The 17,794-nt window shown below is 34.0% G+C and overlaps 1 protein-coding gene across 1 annotated transcript in view; it reads left to right on the top strand.

Moving 5' to 3' along the window:
- Nucleotides 1-17,794, top strand: part of BIRC6 (baculoviral IAP repeat containing 6) — a 268,010-nt gene that overhangs the window by 130,898 nt on the left and 119,318 nt on the right. The window contains 11 exon segments of the mRNA XM_082427081.1: nt 414-629; nt 1,225-1,408; nt 2,034-2,189; nt 3,570-3,703; nt 4,348-4,501; nt 6,751-6,867; nt 8,495-8,649; nt 9,582-9,708; nt 12,168-12,278; nt 13,760-13,893; nt 17,278-17,405. Of these exon segments, the coding sequence (XP_082283207.1) occupies nt 414-629; nt 1,225-1,408; nt 2,034-2,189; nt 3,570-3,703; nt 4,348-4,501; nt 6,751-6,867; nt 8,495-8,649; nt 9,582-9,708; nt 12,168-12,278; nt 13,760-13,893; nt 17,278-17,405 (1,616 nt within the window).

Genomic DNA, 17,794 nt, shown 5'->3' with positions numbered 1-17,794 from the left:
TTACAGTTACTCCATCAGAGTTTGAAATGAATTAATACTGTGTACTTAGTATATATATGGTTTCTTTACCATTCACCTTTTATGATTATATTTAGGATGTTTTGGTAATATTTATTTAAGATGTTAGATTTGACCTGATGTAGCCTTTCTATAGAATTTCACCTTTCTGAAATTCTGTTCTGTATCTGATACCTTACTTTAAAATAGGACACAAGGTATATTGGTCAGTATATTTTTTAATAATCTTACTTTTTGAAGCTTATTGTTTGCCTAAAAATTTTGTTCTTTAGAAGTTGTAAGTTTTCTGAGTGAATATTTTCATTTCACAAATAAACTTGTACTGAAAGAATTTTCGTTCAAAGAATTTTCATTCAATAAACAGTGGTTTAAATATTATAAATTTCTGTGTACAGCACTTCAAGGATTTAATTCGATTACGTCGGACAGCAGAGTGGTCTCGTTCTAATTTAGACACAGAAGTTACAACAACAAAGGAAAGCCCAGAGATAGAACCACTTCCATTTACCCTGGCCCATGAACGTTGTATTTCAGTAGTCCAGAAACTTGTCCTTTTTCTCCTCTCCATGGATTTTACATGCCATGCAGATCTCTTATTATTTGTTTGTAAGGTAAGTAAACGAATAGGCATAATTTATAATTACAGACTTAGTAAGAAAAAGAAATAAGAAAAAAATGCAGTTTTTAATTGATTTTTAAGAGAAATAAAAGTGCTTTTACTGGTTTTCCTTTTATGCAGTTTAGTTTTTTTTTTAATGTGCCTTGAAAGGTTTTAAAAATATTTTGGCACTTATTTCTTAGGAGACCTAATGTATATTTTTAATCTAGTTAAAACTAGATTATTGTAGATTTGAAATGTAAGTAATTTGGATATGTCTATCTGCAGCCTACCTTTTGTCTTATTTATTAGGATAGGAAATCTACAAACTAGTTTCAGATTATAGCAATGAAGGGTGTATTAATGCCCTGAAAGCTTTTCTGTAGCATACTCATTGCTTATAGAAATTATTTTAAACTATTCAACTCAGGTTTTTACCTGGATTTTAATATTTGATCCATGAAATTACATTTCTTTTGCATTTACGTCAAATAATTATTTTGACATCAAAAGCATATCTCATTGAAAGCAGTTACTTCAACGCTTTGTTTTTGGAGAAAACATATTTCATTCTATTTAAGTGTATGATGTTATAAAATGTATTACAGGTTCTTGCACGCATTGCGAATGCCACGAGGCCAACTATACATCTGTGTGAGATTGTGAATGAACCCCAACTGGAAAGACTGCTATTACTTTTGGTTGGAACTGACTTCAATAGAGGAGATATATCTTGGGGTGGTGCTTGGGCTCAATATTCCTTAACTTGTATGCTGCAGGATATTTTAGCAGGTTTGTTAGGATTTATTTTTAATAAGGTATGTCAAAATTATCTTGTCGCTGCTTGACTAATCTTTAAAGGAAACTGTGAGCTCCTGAAAAGTATAAAGTGTCTCTTTCATGTTATAGCAGTAGCACCCATTTAGAATTACTTTTGCGTTTAATAATGTTGACACTTGTGATAAATGCAAGTTTTTATGGCGGAGTTAGGTTACAGAGTACAGGGATATTGGAGCTAGTCCGCTTCCTTATTAATAGCAGCAGTGGGCTGCTTCCTAATTCTTTATGTGCACTTGAGGAAGGTACTCCCTGCTCCTCAGTTTTTTCATCTGTAAAATAAGGATAATAAAAGTATCTTTCTTATGAAGTTATTTTGATGAATAAGTGAGTTAATGTGTGTAAAGTGATTATAATAACTCCTTGTTCATATTGCACATTTTGTGTTTGCTATTAGTTAGCATTTGAAGGTAATGCAGTGAGCCCTAGCATTTCCTTGGGTAGGTGTGGACTCATTTGCCTCAGAATCTTTTGTGGTTGGTAGAGTACACATGCTATTCTCAATACTGGACAAAAAACTATGTTTTGGATGTCTGTTTACTAATTACTAAAGCAGTTAGGATGCTCTTCTTACCTACAGGAGAATTGCTGGCTCCAGTAGCTGCAGAAGCCATGGAGGAAGGAACAGTGAGTGATGATGTAGGTGCAACAGCTGGTGACTCTGATGACTCCCTGCAGCAGTCTTCAGCTCAGTTGCTGGAAACTATAGATGAACCTTTGACACACGATATAACAGGTACATTCTTTAAAGTTTTTACTTAAAATATCTGTAGTTCTTTCTTTAAAAAATGAAACATGTTTCAAAGTTAAGAATATTAATGAAGTATAAAATTAAGTTTTATATTAGGTGTTTGGCCTTAGTAACCATATCAGTTATTTTCCTGATAAGTATGTTTTGCTTTGATTCTCTGAATGCATATTAAAATAAAATGGTATCCTTTCACAGGGTCCATGTTATCTTGATACGGTCTTATTTGGCTATGTTGAAAGAATTACAACCTAGAAAACAGTTAAAGATACACAGTGGTAAAGATAGCAAGGCTCTTGTTCTCTTTTTCTTTTTTCTTTCTTTGTTTTCTGCCTTTTCAAAAACTATAATGTGTATCTTAGCATGTCCAATCCTTTGTGGTGTACTCCCTAGTTTTGAAGACTGTTTTGCAATGCTGTGGTCATTTCATCTGTTTCATTGCTTAATCTTAGATTCTCTCATGATTTTATCCTTTCTGTGTGATAGTCCCTTAATCTGGAGTAGACTTTCTTCTCTAGTTTGCATGATGAACTTCTTATCTAAGATTCCCATAAAGCATGCCCTCCTCCAAGAAGCTTTTTCCATTACCACCAGCAATGCTGGAGACTGCCGTCGGTGCTGCCTGCAGCGCTGCCTACGTTCTAGATTGTCTCTGATAGCGCCTACCATGTGGTAGTTGGTTTAATTTCTGTAGTGTACCCTCACCTCTGAACCTCTGTTAATTTGTTGGAGGGTGGACATTTGTTTTATTAATCTTTATATACTCAGACCCTAATACAGGCTAGTATTTTCTTGGCATTCTATAAATATATGTTGAATAATAGAGGGTGGGAAGGGAAGGAAGATAAGAGTTGTAAGGCATAAAAGGCTAGTTAAAAATTTGGAGACATCTGAGAGCAAAATCATTTCCAATTCATGATAGAAAAATAAGGTGAATAGCAGTCTTAAAACTGAAATCTTTGCTTTTCACTTTAATACCTAGTATTATTTCCTTAACTACTGGATGTAATATAATGAATTACAATTGGAGGCAATAAAATGAATAACATTGTTCATTCTAGAAATGGTTAATGATTATTTTTAACAACAAAGTTTATGTAACTTGATTCTACAAGGACTAATCATACGGTCTTTTCCCCTAGGAAGTCACATATTATTGCACTGGTGTTTTTAATTGTGTGTTATAGGGTGATATATTTGCATACTTACACTTAATTGTCAGGTATAAAAACTTAGAGATTTTTGTATCAGTAGAAACATATATATTATGTATAAGTAAATTAACTTTTTCTGTAATTAAAAGCAATATATTGGTTAAATTTTATGTTATATACTCCACCAAAAAAAATCACTTTCAATTATTTGAAGGTGCACCTCCTCTTTCCTCTTTGGAAAAAGATAAAGAAATTGATCTTGAGCTACTTCAGGATCTAATGGAAGTTGACATTGATCCTTTAGATATTGATTTGGAAAAGGATCCTCTTGCAGCCAAAGTTTTTAAGGTACGATATAGTAGAGTATTCTTTGCAATTAAAATCTTTCATCTTATACTTCTGGTTTATTAATTACTTAAAAGAGGAAAGTATACACCTAATGTAACCCATTATTTAGCTTACTCAAAATTAAATTCCTCTAGGTACTACAGTAGATTTTTTATAGAACTAGTGGAATAGTATATGGAGAACTTACATCATTTTATTAATATAGCCACTAACATTATCTTATATGATAATAAGAACCACTAATAAGCATGGGAGGTATGGTTATGGACTATTGACATTTCAAGCAGCATTTAAGCTTATCCCAGTTGAGTTCATTGCAGAATCACTTCTTTGTTAGCTTCTACTTTTTCTAAAGGAGATACCTCCCTAATACTTTATTTTGGTTCATTTTGTGTGTAAGAGATTTTATTAAAGATGCTAATTACCTCTCAGAGTCTAACAAATAAGGTCTTTTTAGATTTTGGGATAAAAATGGAGAGAATATTATGAACCATTCCTTTAATCATTGAGATTATGTTTTAGAAATTTAAAGGGTAAGGAGAATGTTTATTTTGTAGCCCTGTTTGACTTTAGGTAATGTAAATAATATGTCACTCTTCGTGAAGAGGCAAAAATAAACCACAGTTTTTTCCTATTCTTTTAAGCCAATAAGCAGTACATGGTATGACTATTGGGGTGCTGATTATGGCACCTACAATTACAACCCATACATAGGAGGTCTTGGAATTCCTGTAGCAAAGCCACCAACAAATACAGAGAAGAATGGATCACAGACAGTTAGTGTTTCAGTGTCTCAGGGTAAGTGTGTGTTCATATTTTAAGGCATAAGCTATTCTTAAAACAAGTCCTCAATTTATGTATTCTTTGTCTCCTGAGAATTTGATCCTGAGTGTTTTCTGAGAGGGTTTGTTATTGCAGGGGTGCCGTGAGAGTGACTGTCACTCAGAGCTGTGTGTCAGTCAGTTTAGAAGAGCTTCTATTTATGGTCCATTTTTTGTTTCTCAGAATAACACTTTGCAAAATATATTTGTGAGTTGTGTGGGTTTGCTGGTGGTTTTAATTAATTGTGCTTCCTTTTATTGTTATTGTTAATGATAAATTTATACTTTATTTGTAAACAGAATGAAATCACGTTGAGTATTATTTTTGCACTCTTCTAGTCACATGGAGTATATAACTTTTTTAAAAAATAAAATCTTTTCTTAAATTTTGAAACAATCATACATTTACTGAAAAGTTGCAAGTGTAGTACAGAGAACATTTGTTATCCTGACCCATTTGGGAGTAAGTTGGTAATCTGATGTTTTTTTGTTTTATTTTGTTTGTTTTACAAAGCAGAACATTTCTTCTACATAAACACATCAGGAAGCACATTCCATCAAAATCAGGAAATTAACAATAGTAACTTTAAGACCCCATTCAGGTTTCAGCAGTTGTGTCTAAATAATGCCCTTTATGCAAAATGATCCAGTACAAAATTGTGCGTTGCTTTTATAGTTGACCCTTGAATAAGGTGGGGGTGGGGGGACCACTCCCACACAGTTGAAAGTCTGTGTATAACTTTACAGTTGGCCCTCCGTCTCCAAGGTTTTGCATCCATGCCTTCAACCAACTATGGATGGTGCAGTACATATTTATTGAAAGAGGTCCATGTATAAGTGGACTCATGCGGCTCAAACTGTGTTGTTCAAGCATCAACCGTAATTATCATATCTCTTCAGTCTTATTCAGTCTGCCACACTTTGTTTGTCAGAGGTAACTTTCATGACCTTGGTGCTTTTGATGATTATAGGCCAGTTGTTCAGTAGAATGTCCCTCAATTTGGGTTTGTATGCTGTTTCCTCACAATTAGATTGTGGTCGTGGGTTTTTGGCAGAAATATCAAGAAAGTGTACTGCTCAGATTTTCTTACTGCATCCTATTAGGTGTCTCATGATTTTAATTTGGACCACTGCTGGTGGTTTTAAGTTTAATTACTTGATAAAGGAGATGTCTGCCAATATTTGCCAGTGGAAAGTTATTCTTTTCCCTTTTGTAAAAAAATTTTGATGGGTTGGAGTGGCAGAATAATACTTGGAATCTATTCTTTTTTAAAAAAGTTATTAGTTTATTCACTTAGTTTTGAGTAGACCAGTGGTTTCCTATTTTATTCAGTGTGTTATAATTTGTTATCATTATTTTTTTGTTTTTATTGAGGTAAATTCAAGAGATCATAAAATGTTCCATTTTAGCCATTTTTAGGTGTACAATTCTGTGGCATTAAGTACATTCGCAGTGTTGTCATTATTTATTTTGATGTTCAAAATGTCCCTGGTTTGACCATGGTATCTCCTTTAATCTGGTCTCTGGCTTTTTGAAATGTCTTCATCTTTCTTTGAACACTTCCCTGTTTTCTGACATAACAAAATGCCCCAGGCTCATCATTTACTTTCCCTTCCCCAGACTGGGAATTAGCCACTTCATGAACGAAAATGGTATTTCAAAACCTTTTAGTGGAGAAATGTGATTAAGAATTCAAGATTTGAGTACTAGATATACTTAACTGTTAATTTTTGGCTATTCCACACTCTCTCTTGATGGACAAATCTAGGGAGTGTGTACACACATTTGTGTTTATATTTATTTCTATATTTGTCTGTCTGTCTGTCTATCCGTCTAGAATGCCATGAGTCCACATTGATATATCAGTTAATCTAACAGTAATCTACTCCATAAACTTCATATTAGTTTTTTCCTTTTCCATATTTCTCTTTTCTCTGATAGTGAGGTACCTGATTCTCATTATTCTTAATTTATTTGCTTCCATTATCACTACTTCACTTACTTGATCTACCTCTCTTTATATATCTACTCTCCCATCTCTAGGCTCCTTTGCACAGATGTTGTTACCTGCTGTAACTCTGATACCCCATGCCAGGTTGTTCTGACATGAAGATACACTCCTCACCCTGTTTCGGGTTCAGATGTCAACATTTTATTGTAGGAAGTTGGACGTGAATAATAATTATCAAATAGGTTTTGTTTTTTCTTTTAATTGCTTTCTGTAGCCCTAGATGCTCGCCTAGAAGTTGGACTTGAACAACAAGCAGAACTTATGTTGAAAATGATGTCAACCCTGGAAGCAGATTCCATTTTACAGGCATTAACAAATACATCTCCTACCTGTGAGTAAAAGTCACCATTCTTAGAGTATTACCGTGAACAGTTAATCTCCTGATTATTTTCAGGTGCACTCAGTAAGGATGGATTTTTAAATTCTCCCTTGCTAAGTTAGTAGGAAGTTGAGAAATAAGACAAAGGATTAATGAATCAGGAGAACAGAGGGGGAACAAAATACCTCCATATAGTGTTCATAAGTTCAGTCCAAAAACCTGAGTCATGTTTTTGTTATTGTGGTGGATGGAGTACGGTTAATGAAATTCCTGGGGGAGCCTGCATAGCTAGCTGCCTGGGAGCTCCTTGCATTATATCCAAATTTATGATAAAGTGGGTTTCTTAATAGTAACATCTTTATCTTCCTTGAAGACCAAGATGGAAGACTTAGATAATGAAGACAGCCAAATGGGCCTGATTGAACTACAGAATTGAGAGGATTTACTACCTAATTATCTACAGCGAAAGAAGAAAAACTTTTTATAATAAATACTGGATAGTAAATATTTTAGGCTTTCTGGAGCTGTACAGGGTGTGTTGCAGCTCTACTCTGACTTTGTAGCAGGAAAGCAGCTGTAGACAATATATACCTAAATGAATAGGCACGGCTATTAAAGAAACCGTGTTACAGAATCTGGTGGCCTGTCAGATTTGGCCATTAGGACATGGTTTGCTGACTGTTGATGTTGTTCTAGGCTTGGGTAGATCCCCTTTTGTCAGGTGAGTGTAGTTAGATAGCAGCCTGTCTATCTTAAGATAGGAGCTGTGCTGAGGCAATGGTGATATTTTTATTTTTCTTAGGCCAAGAAAAATAAAAACATGGTGGGTAATGGTGGTGAGTAAAGGTGTAGAGATACTAGTTAGAACTTAGGAAGCACATCATGTCCTTCTCCTATGAAGTAAAGTTCACAACCCATTTCAATAGAGAAATTTGGATTTTTAGATCTTCCTGTGTTAAATTGAATTCTTTTGGTTTGCATTCTATATTTCTTGCCTTAGGAAGTATAGAAAAAAGGAGAAAAAGAGAAGATTCGTCTAGTTCTGCTTCTCGATATATTCTATCTTTTGATTATTTTCCTGCACAGAACTGTGTTCTCCTTTTAATATAAAACTTTCTAAATATATGAAAAACTCTCTTAACATCCCTTTATTTCTCTGCTCCCCATGAATATATACTCAGTTAGTTAGTTTGGTGTGTGTATCCTGGCATCAGAATTTTTGAACACTTCCCAGGCAATTTTAATGTGCTATCAAGGTTGAGAATCAATGGATTAGAGTCTAGGTTATTCTAAAACTACCTTCTCAAGAAATAGGCAGGGTTCTTTTTTCTTTCCCTTTTCTCCTCCCTCTTATGAATTAGGAAAAAATTGAAAATAAAAATTTCTAGAGAGTAAGGTTCTTTTCCCTTGGTGGACAAGTCCTGTGAATTTGGGAGCTTCTCTTTGTGGGGATTATCTTTTGAACTTTCAAGTAACGTTGTAAAAACAAGTTTTCAAATAATATAATGCTGAACCATTTTAAATAATGCAATTTTAATTTTTAAAAAAATATATCTTCACTTACCTGTACATATTAATAGCTAGTTAACATTTCTCCTGATACTTTGTGTATAAAATCATAATTGTGTTTAATTTTCAGTATCACAGTCTCCCACTGGAACAGATGATTCACTTCTAGGGGGTTTACAAGCAGCGAACCAATCCAGCCAGCTCATTATACAGTTATCATCTGTCCCAATGTTAAATGTTTGTTTCAACAAACTTTTTTCCATGCTTCAAGTCCATCATGTTCAGGTATGACTTCAGGAGAAATGGTGTATTTTTAGACATTACTGCCAGCCTAGGAAAGATGAAAATAAACGGGCAGATCAGTCTCAACCAGACAGGGATGATTTCTTTGTCATACTCAGATGAAAAAATGTTGGAGATACTTTGATTACCCCAGCTCCTCAGTGACAGGTTATTTATAACTTTTATGATTTTAAGCTTTACTGCTTTTGTTCCAACTACATATTATACACACACCTGTATTTAAAGACTTGAATCACGTCTTTTAATTTAGTAAAACATTTATATTAGGTAAATTATAAATTTTAATTCAGTTAAATTTCATTTGATCTAGAATTCTAAGATGTGTTTGCTTGTGAACTGAATTGAAGTAACCAGAAGAAGTATTTTTTTTTAACATTTATTTTTCTTATTTATTTATTTATTTTATTTATTTTTGGCTGTGTTGGGTCTTAGTTGTGGCACGCAGGATGTTCGTTGAGGCATGCAGGGTGTTTCGTTGTGGCGTGTGGGCTCTTCATTGCAGCGCACGGGCTTCTCTCTAGTTGTGGCATATGGGTTTTCTCTCTCTAGTTATGGCATGCAGGCTCCAGGGCACATGGGCTCTGTAGTTGTGGCGAGCGGGTTCCAGAACATGTGGGCTCTGTAGTTTGCGGCACACAGGCTCTCTAGTTGAGGCACACAAGCTCAGTAGTTGTGGCGTGTGGGCTTAGTTGCCCCGTGGCATGTGGGATCTTAGTTCCCTGACCAGGGATCGAACACACGTCCCCTGCATTGTAAGGTGGTTTCTTCACCACTGGACCACCAGGGAAGCCCCCAGAAGAACTATTTAATAGAAAAATTATTTACTCATAATCATAAGGATTCATACATGAGATTTTTGCTTAAATGGTATTTCATAATAGGTACATTTTCTGTCAATTTACATTCTTTTTCAGTTGGAATCGCTTCTCCAGTTGTGGCTCACATTGAGTCTGAATTCTAGTTCGTCTGGAAACAAAGAAAATGGAGCAGACATTTTTTTATATAATGCTAATCGAATACCTGTCATTTCATTAAATCAAGGTAAGATTTATTAGAAGGAAAGTTATTAACATAGCATAAACAATCTAAAAAGGTATTGATTAGGTTAACACCTAATCTTTGTCATTAGGGTTGTAATGTTTTAGTGAAAAAAACATATTTAAAATACTGTCTTAATAATTTGCAGGAAAGAGAACAGAAAACTGTTATCCTCTGGTCTGTATTATGTCTGTGTATAACACAGACATAAAATCTACAATGTTCTGTTAATCTTTACATTGTAGTTCCTTAAAGTATTGTCTTGTTCATAGGCTGTTCTTTTGCAACTGGCCTTTTTTAAAAATGTGAAATACCTCTAGGGGAATTGGTAAATTGGAGAAGGATGTCAATTTTTTGTAGAAATTGTGTTCTTTCATTTTTTTTCTTGGCAAATGCAGGAATGTGGGAATAGTGGGAGTTGAATAATATCCTTCAGCAGGAATAGAAGTAGCTTTCAGCTTGGGCTATAGGAATCTGTTTAAAGAAAAGTAAAAATCGTTTATTCCTGATGCTTTCTCTCTAGAGATGTGCATCATGCATGGCCGTCACATGGCCTGTCTGTCAGCCTTAGTGACAGCCACACTGGCTTATGGTCCTACTTAACATCTGCGTTCTCTCAGCAAGAGCCAGCCTTACTTTAATTATTAGGTTTCCTTCTGTTTCACTGTATTAATGATTATTATTATACATTTTGCTCCCATCACTTTTTTTTTTAAATTATTTATTTATTTATGGCTGCGTTGGGTCTTCGTTTCTGTGCGAGGGCTTTCTCTAGTTGCGGCAAGTGGGGACCACTCTTCATCGCGGTGCACGGGCCTCTCACTATCGCGGCCTCTCTTGTTGTGGAGCACAGGCTCCAGTCGCGCAGGCTCAGCAGCTGTGGCTCACGGGCCTAGTTGCTCCGCGGCATGTGGGATCTTCCCAGACCAGGGCTCGAACCCGTGTCCCCTGCATTGGCAGGCAGACTCTCAACCACTGCGCCACCAGGGAAGCCCCCATCACTTTTTAAAACTTTGTTATTGTGAGAAACATTAAGCATAAACAAGAGTGAATAGAAGAGTAAAAAAAGTAATTATTTCTTACTATCATCAGGTATTTTGTCAGTATTCAAATTTCCAATTGTCTAAACTATTACAGAATTTTTTTTGTATATTTGAAATAGAGTCCATATAGAGTCTACACATTTTAATTAATTATGTTTCTTAATTCCTCTAATCTGTCTTTTTTTTTTAATCCCCTTGTAAAGTTTGGTTGTTTGTCTTTCAAGATTCCCTAGGTCCCGATTTTTAGTGATTGTATCTCTGTGATGTCCTCTCTGCTTTCTATAAATTGGTAATCAGACATGGAGCTTAATCTGATTCGAGTTTTTTTTTTTTTTAAGGCAGTTTCATAGGTTGTCTTTTTTTATGTTGTTAATAGACACTAATGATTAATGCCTAGAATTATTAGCAATTCGCAGGAAGTTTTGAATGAACATAGTCTAATTTTGTTATTCCTTTTTAATTTATTAACTGAAATACTTCCATAAAGAGAAACTTCCTTTCATGTGCTATCATGTCACCCTTTGGAGGTACAGTTTTTATATAGAGCCAGGAAAAATGCTGGAAATTTTCTGTATTTTAAAATTAAATTTAAAAATTAATTGGTTCACAAGTAGTCTATAATCATGACCACTTAGTTTCCTTAGTAAATATCTGTATAAGTTCATGATTTTAAAATATTTCTTACATTTCTGTTACAATCATTATGTTTATTGATGCTGAAATTATGCTGTTTGTGGTCAGTAAGATGATGCTTCATTAGATTCTTTTGGTTTTGTTTTTTGTGAAATACACAACTATATCTTTGTTAGATTTTAACATCATAGGTGTTCCAAACTATATTTCCTGCCTGAGATCTGGAATCAGCCATTATACACAGAGTTTTAAGGGCAAAAACTGGGCACTGTATTATGTTTGTTTATTTTTAATAACTTTTTTGGCTTCTCCACCTGCCACATGTGCTTCTTATTTAGGCCTTGCAGGTGACTTAGTTATTGTTTTAGTTTGTGCTTTTTTTGTGAAGTTACATTGGTTTTGAATGGTCAACCCCATCCCTGTCTTTCCAGTATGCCCTATTATTTTCAATTTTTCGTTTTGCAGAATGTGAGGATTTTTAGTAAAACACAAATTGTGTTACAGTAGAAATGCCTGTAGTTTGGAAAGGACGACAAATGTATAGTGATGACATGTTATTTTATTTGTCGTGGGATGAGCTTTAACCTTAGACATAAAATGTTACTGACTCTCTAATGCTAAGTTATGTTTAATGGGGAACTCTTATTTATATGTTTAGAGGACACTAGGTAGTGAATTGATTTAAAAAAATAATGTCATGTTTTAAAATTTATTCTTTTTGTTTTAATTCTTAGTAAACATTTGCTTTTTCTGAGTTAAAATTTCCCCTTTCTCTTTTCCACATAGCATCAATAACTAGCTTTCTCACAGTGTTAGCGTGGTATCCCAATACTTTGCTCCGGACATGGTGCCTTGTGCTTCATAGTCTAACACTCATGACAAACATGCAGCTTAATCGTAAGTCCAAATATTTATTCCTTTAAATCTCTGACATATACTTTATTATTCTTGCTATCAGATTCTTAAAAAAGATTTTTTCAAGAAGTGATATAGTTGTGCAAATGATTAAATTCTTTATTTGAATATGTCTCTTCTGAATTTGTTCTTTTTGTTGTTGTTGTTCTTAATGTATCCTGCCCTTTGTGCTTCTTTACTTTGATTATATACTCTCATCTATCTACAGTTACAAGATCAAATTATATTTTTACCTTCTAAAAACTTTTACTAGTTTTTAAAAATTGATTACTTTTAGAGTACAAAGTCAAATATTAAATGTTAGTCTGTGTCTTGTGTTGGTTATTTATTCTTTTTAAAGTAACTTAGCAGTTAAAAATGATTTATTCATTATAATGTTCATGAACATATATGACTAGGTTCCTCGGTTTATGCTTTTCACATCTAAAACCTATATTCACTGAACCTAATCGCTTCTTCTCAGATTCTAAAGTCCTATTAGTTTCCTACTTTCTTCACCCCACTCCTTTATTTCCCATTTAAGATAGTAAAATTAATTTCTGAACCTTTTAAGAAAGGAACTTTTAGTGCTTTCTGTGGCTTTCTGTATCTCAAAGTCACAAAGATACTCTCATACATTATCTTCTGTAATGCTTACTGGTTTTACTTTTTACATTTAGGTCTAGATTTTATCTGACATTCTTGAGGTTGTTGGGAAGTAGGTATCAAAGTTCATATTAGAGAGCAAGGAGTAGCCATTTGTGAGTTGAAATCTTCATTCCATCTGTAGGTTATGACAGCAGGTGGGTGGATTTCATCCCCATTCTCTTTGGGCTTAATTTCATTGACTAGAAAGCAGCGTCACATTGATAAAGGTATTAATTAAAATCATTGCTGAGAATCAAAATGCTACTTCATTTTTTCATTTGGAATATAATATTTTCCAAATATGGGATTGAAAACATCTCTGTGTGATACTGAAGATAGATTTGACTCAAGGATATTTTATTCACTTCAGAAAACTTGTGCATTGTCTGTGTATCAGTTAACAGTATACAGCCTTTATGTAGCTGACATGCAAAAATGAATAGGTTTTGCTTCAGTTTATCTTCGAAGGCTGTGTTAAAATTTATCTGAAAAATAGATCTTTATTTCTGGAAGGGGGAAATAATTACTAAGAATAGGCTCACCAAAAGGGCAGTAAGCATTTAGTTATTTCTTTTCCACTTGACTGTATACTGAATAAGATGCACATTAAACTAGGTATTTTTCACAGCCAAATTAGGAGAGAGGCAGGAGATCTATGGCAGATGACAATATAGAATGAGGCTCAGTCAGTGCAGTAGAGATTCAGATCCTTTTAGTAACTCCCAGGAATATGTGAGTTTTCTTTGAAACTAAAAGATGTTTTAAATACTGCATTTCCATTGTTTCGGGGTCCTTTTGTTGAGGACTTTTTTTTTTTTTTTTTTAATGTTTTATAGCTGGTTCCAGTACTGCCATTGGAACTCAGGAGAGTACTGCCCATCTGCTGGTTTCAGATCCAAACCTGATTCATGTTTTAGTGAAATTTCTTTCTGGCACCAGTCCACATGGAACAAATCAACACAGTCCACAGGTAATGTGACTTCTGAAAACCAGTGATAGGCCCAGATTATACAGTAAACTTATTTGTAAAGGAAATTTTAAGTGCACCTAAATACGTAAAATTTTCATTGTTAAAGCATTAAATGATGGCCTTTTATGTATCAATGTAATAAAATGTTTTGAATTACATATAATAATAGCTATGCTGAAACTGAATTATAGCAGGTAGTAAGTTTTCTCTTGGAATTTTACTGGATTTTTATGTAGAGATATATTTTTGGTGTTAATTTTATATAATTTGAGAAACATTCTAAACAAATATTTACCTTAATGTTAGAGAAGCATTTAAAAAATTGGGGAATTTAAAAATTTTTTAAAATAATGTGTTATGTTAAATGACCTCTATTATCAAGATTGACAGGTCACCTAACTTAATTCTTTTATACTATTAAGTATTTTATTTAACAAAAAACAAAAAGATGACATCAGTGGACCTAAAGGGTTTTACGATATGTGAAATAAAACAGAGAAAGACAGATGCCATGAGTTCTCTTACATGTGGAATCTAGAAAACAAAGCAAATGAAGAAACATAACAAAACTGAAATTGAGTCCTAGATACAGGGAACAAACAGCTGGTTGCCAGAATGGCGGATGGGGGATGGGGGTGGGGGAAGGAGGGTGAGGGAAATTGAGAGGTACACATTTCCAGGTACAAAATAAATCACCAGTATAAAATGTACTGTGTGGGGCGTATAGTCAATAATAATGCAATATCTTTATGATGACAGATGGTAACTAGTCTTATTGTGGTGAGCATTTTGAAATGTATAGAAATATCAAATCACTGTGTTGTACACCAGGAACTAACATAGCGTTGTAGGTGAATTGTACTTCAAAAACAAACAAACTCATAGAAAAAGAGATCAGATTCGTGATTACCAGAGGCAGGGGTTGGGGGAATTGGATGAAGGTAGCCAGAGGGCAAAAACTTCCAGTTATAAGACAAGTAAGACAAGTAAGTACTAGGGGTGTAATGTACAACATGATAAATATAATTAACACTTCTGTATGTTATATGTGAAAGTTGTTGAGAGAGTAAATCTTGAGACTTCTCATCATAAAGAAAAAAAATTTTTTCTTTTATTTTGTATCTATATGAGACGATGGATGTTCTCTAAACTTACTGTGGTCATCGTTTCATGATGTCTTAAGTCAAATCATTATGCTGCGCACTTTAAACTTATGCAGTCCTGTATGTCAATTATATCTCAAAACTGAAATGAAAAAAAATATTGCTTTTGTTAATTCAGAAAAAAAATATATATCAGAGCTTATAAACATTTTTAGTCTAACCACAGATTTCTTTTATATCAGTTTAGCTTTTGTTATATTGTACTGCTTTAAAAAATATCTTTCCTTCATTATATTTCTTTTCACATAAAATATATTTAGTGTTCATAGCATCTTTCCAATGGACGTTATTCAAGATTATCTTGCAAAGTTATCATCTTTTATTTCTTAGCTATGTGCTTATCTATGTGCTAGGTCTAGGTGCTGTTCTAGGTTCTAGGGATTTAAGTAGTTACCCTGTCCGAGTCTCTGCCTTTCTTGGAGCTTAAGTTCTGTTGGATACATTTAGTCAGTACTCTCATACAAAAAATGAGAAGGAACAAACTACTTGTAATTAGATTGGGCCAGAGTTTTGATGGGGGCAGAGGCATGTTATCAAGTGATTATTACACATAAAGACTGCATGAATTTGGAATGTGAAGATTCCTGAAATCACTGATTCCAGCTTCTTTATTTTACATATGAGAAAACATGCATTATCTGCATTGCCCACAATTACAGTTAGTGGTAGAACCTAGGTGTCAGGGAACATGCCACTGTATAGAGTAGTGTTTTTTCCTCTCCTTTTTTTTTTTAAAGGCAAAGTAAAAGTTACTGAAGGTCAAGCTTTCCTCAGATATTTTGGTTTTTTAGTTTGGTTATGAATGTTATGATTTTTATACTCAGTGTTAGAAATTGTTAACTTTAAAATGGTTTGGAGAATTCCATTGCATTTGTTTTCCCCAAAACTCCTCTAGGGTTTTATGATCATAATATTCCAAAACATACTTCAGGATACTTGGTGTGGTTCTCACTATCATTTTTTTTTCATTGAAGAGATAGAAGTTTGGGAAAGCATTTTTTTTACGAATTGATACAGGTTTGTTTTTAGCTTTAAGGGGTTTTTTGTAGGGTTTTTTCCCCAATTCACTTTAGTATTTGCTCTGCTAGTCATTAGAAGCATGACCTTTTGTGGATCACTTAACCTGTCTGAGTCTGAGTTCTTTTGTTTTGAAATGGGATAATTAAGAAGATTGTGAAAATCAGTACATAAGTTCTTTGTGCTTTTGAAAGCATTATAAAGATATTCTTGTATAATTCAGGTGAGTCTTTTTCTGTGTTGAATTAAATAAAAGTAACATAAGTTATTCTAAACAATGATGAAAAAAAATATTGACAATAGAATCTATAATTTTCGATTGAAAATAAATATATCAAGACCTAAAAGCTTAATTGGTTTCCTGCTATCACTGTTAATATTTTTGTTCTTCAAATGAAAAGTTTCACCCGTATGGCTCTTGACTTAACGTTTGATGCTTTTTTCTTTTTTACAGGGAAAGAGCTTTTTTTTTTTTCACATCATTATACAATGTTGTGTTAGTTTCTGCTATACAACAAAGTGAATCAGCTATATGTATACATATATCCCCATATCCCCTCCCTCTTGAGCCTATCCTCCCTCCCTATCCCATCCCTCTAGGTCACCACAAAGCATTGAGTTGATCTCCTTGTGCTGTGCAGCAGCTTCCCACTAGCCATCCTTTTTACGTTCGGTAGTGTATATATGTCAGTGCTACTCTCTCACTTCATCCCAGCTTCCCCTTCCCCCACCGTGCCCTCAACTCTGTTCTCTACGTCTGCGTCTTTATTCCTGCCCTGCCACTAGGTTCATCAGAACTGCTTTTTAAAATTCCTTATATGTGCATTAGCATACGGTATTTGTTTTTTTCTTTCTGACTTACTTCACTCTGTATGAGAGATTCTAGGTCCATCCACCTCACTACAAATAACTCAAGTTTCGTTCCTTTTTATGGCTGAGTAATATTCCATTGTATATATGTGCCCCATCTTCTTTATCCATTAATCTGTTGATGGACATTTAGGTTGACAAAGAATTAATCTCCAAAATATACAAGCAGCTCATGCAACTCAATATCACAAAAACAGACAACCCAATCCAAAAATGGGCAGAAGACCTAAGTAGACATTTCTCCAAAGAAGACATACAGATGATACTTTTTAAATGAATAATTCTGTAAATGGGATCAGTAAGCAGTTGTCAACAGAATTTCATTTCTCTTCAGGTTGGTCCAACAGCTACGCAAGCTATGCAAGAATTTCTTACCCGATTACAAGTGCATCTTTCTTCAACATGTCCTCAGATATTCAGTGAATTTTTGCTCAAGCTAATTCATATACTTTCAACAGAAAGGTAAATTTCAAGGTGTTACATATATTCCTGATATAGAAGCAATAGGTAATCCTCCAAATTAATTTTCCCTTAGCATTTGTTGGGAGTTTATCTGGGAACAGATTAAGCAGGACGATATTAGGAATAAAGAGGGAAAGGTTTATTGGTATGTTTCCTGGTTGTTTTCATTTCTTTTCATTATGGCTCTCACAGATCCTGAACTCCTTCTATTGTGAAAGGAATAACGGGTTCATAGATTAGGAATTATAAACCTTCTAGGTGAAATTTACTTGAAGCTGTTTAAATTATTCTAGAATGCAGGTAGAGAATTAAAGCTACCAGTAATTTTATTTGAAACCTATATTTGATAAAACCCAAAAAAGATATCTTAAAAAAGAAAATTAAATACT

The sequence above is a fragment of the Balaenoptera physalus genome (genome assembly GCF_965194825.1).
Source record: "Balaenoptera physalus genome assembly, chromosome: 15".
Classification (NCBI taxonomy): Eukaryota; Metazoa; Chordata; class Mammalia; order Artiodactyla; family Balaenopteridae; genus Balaenoptera; species Balaenoptera physalus.
Note: the sequence above shows the minus strand (reverse complement) of the source record. Positions and strands in the feature narration are given on the sequence as shown.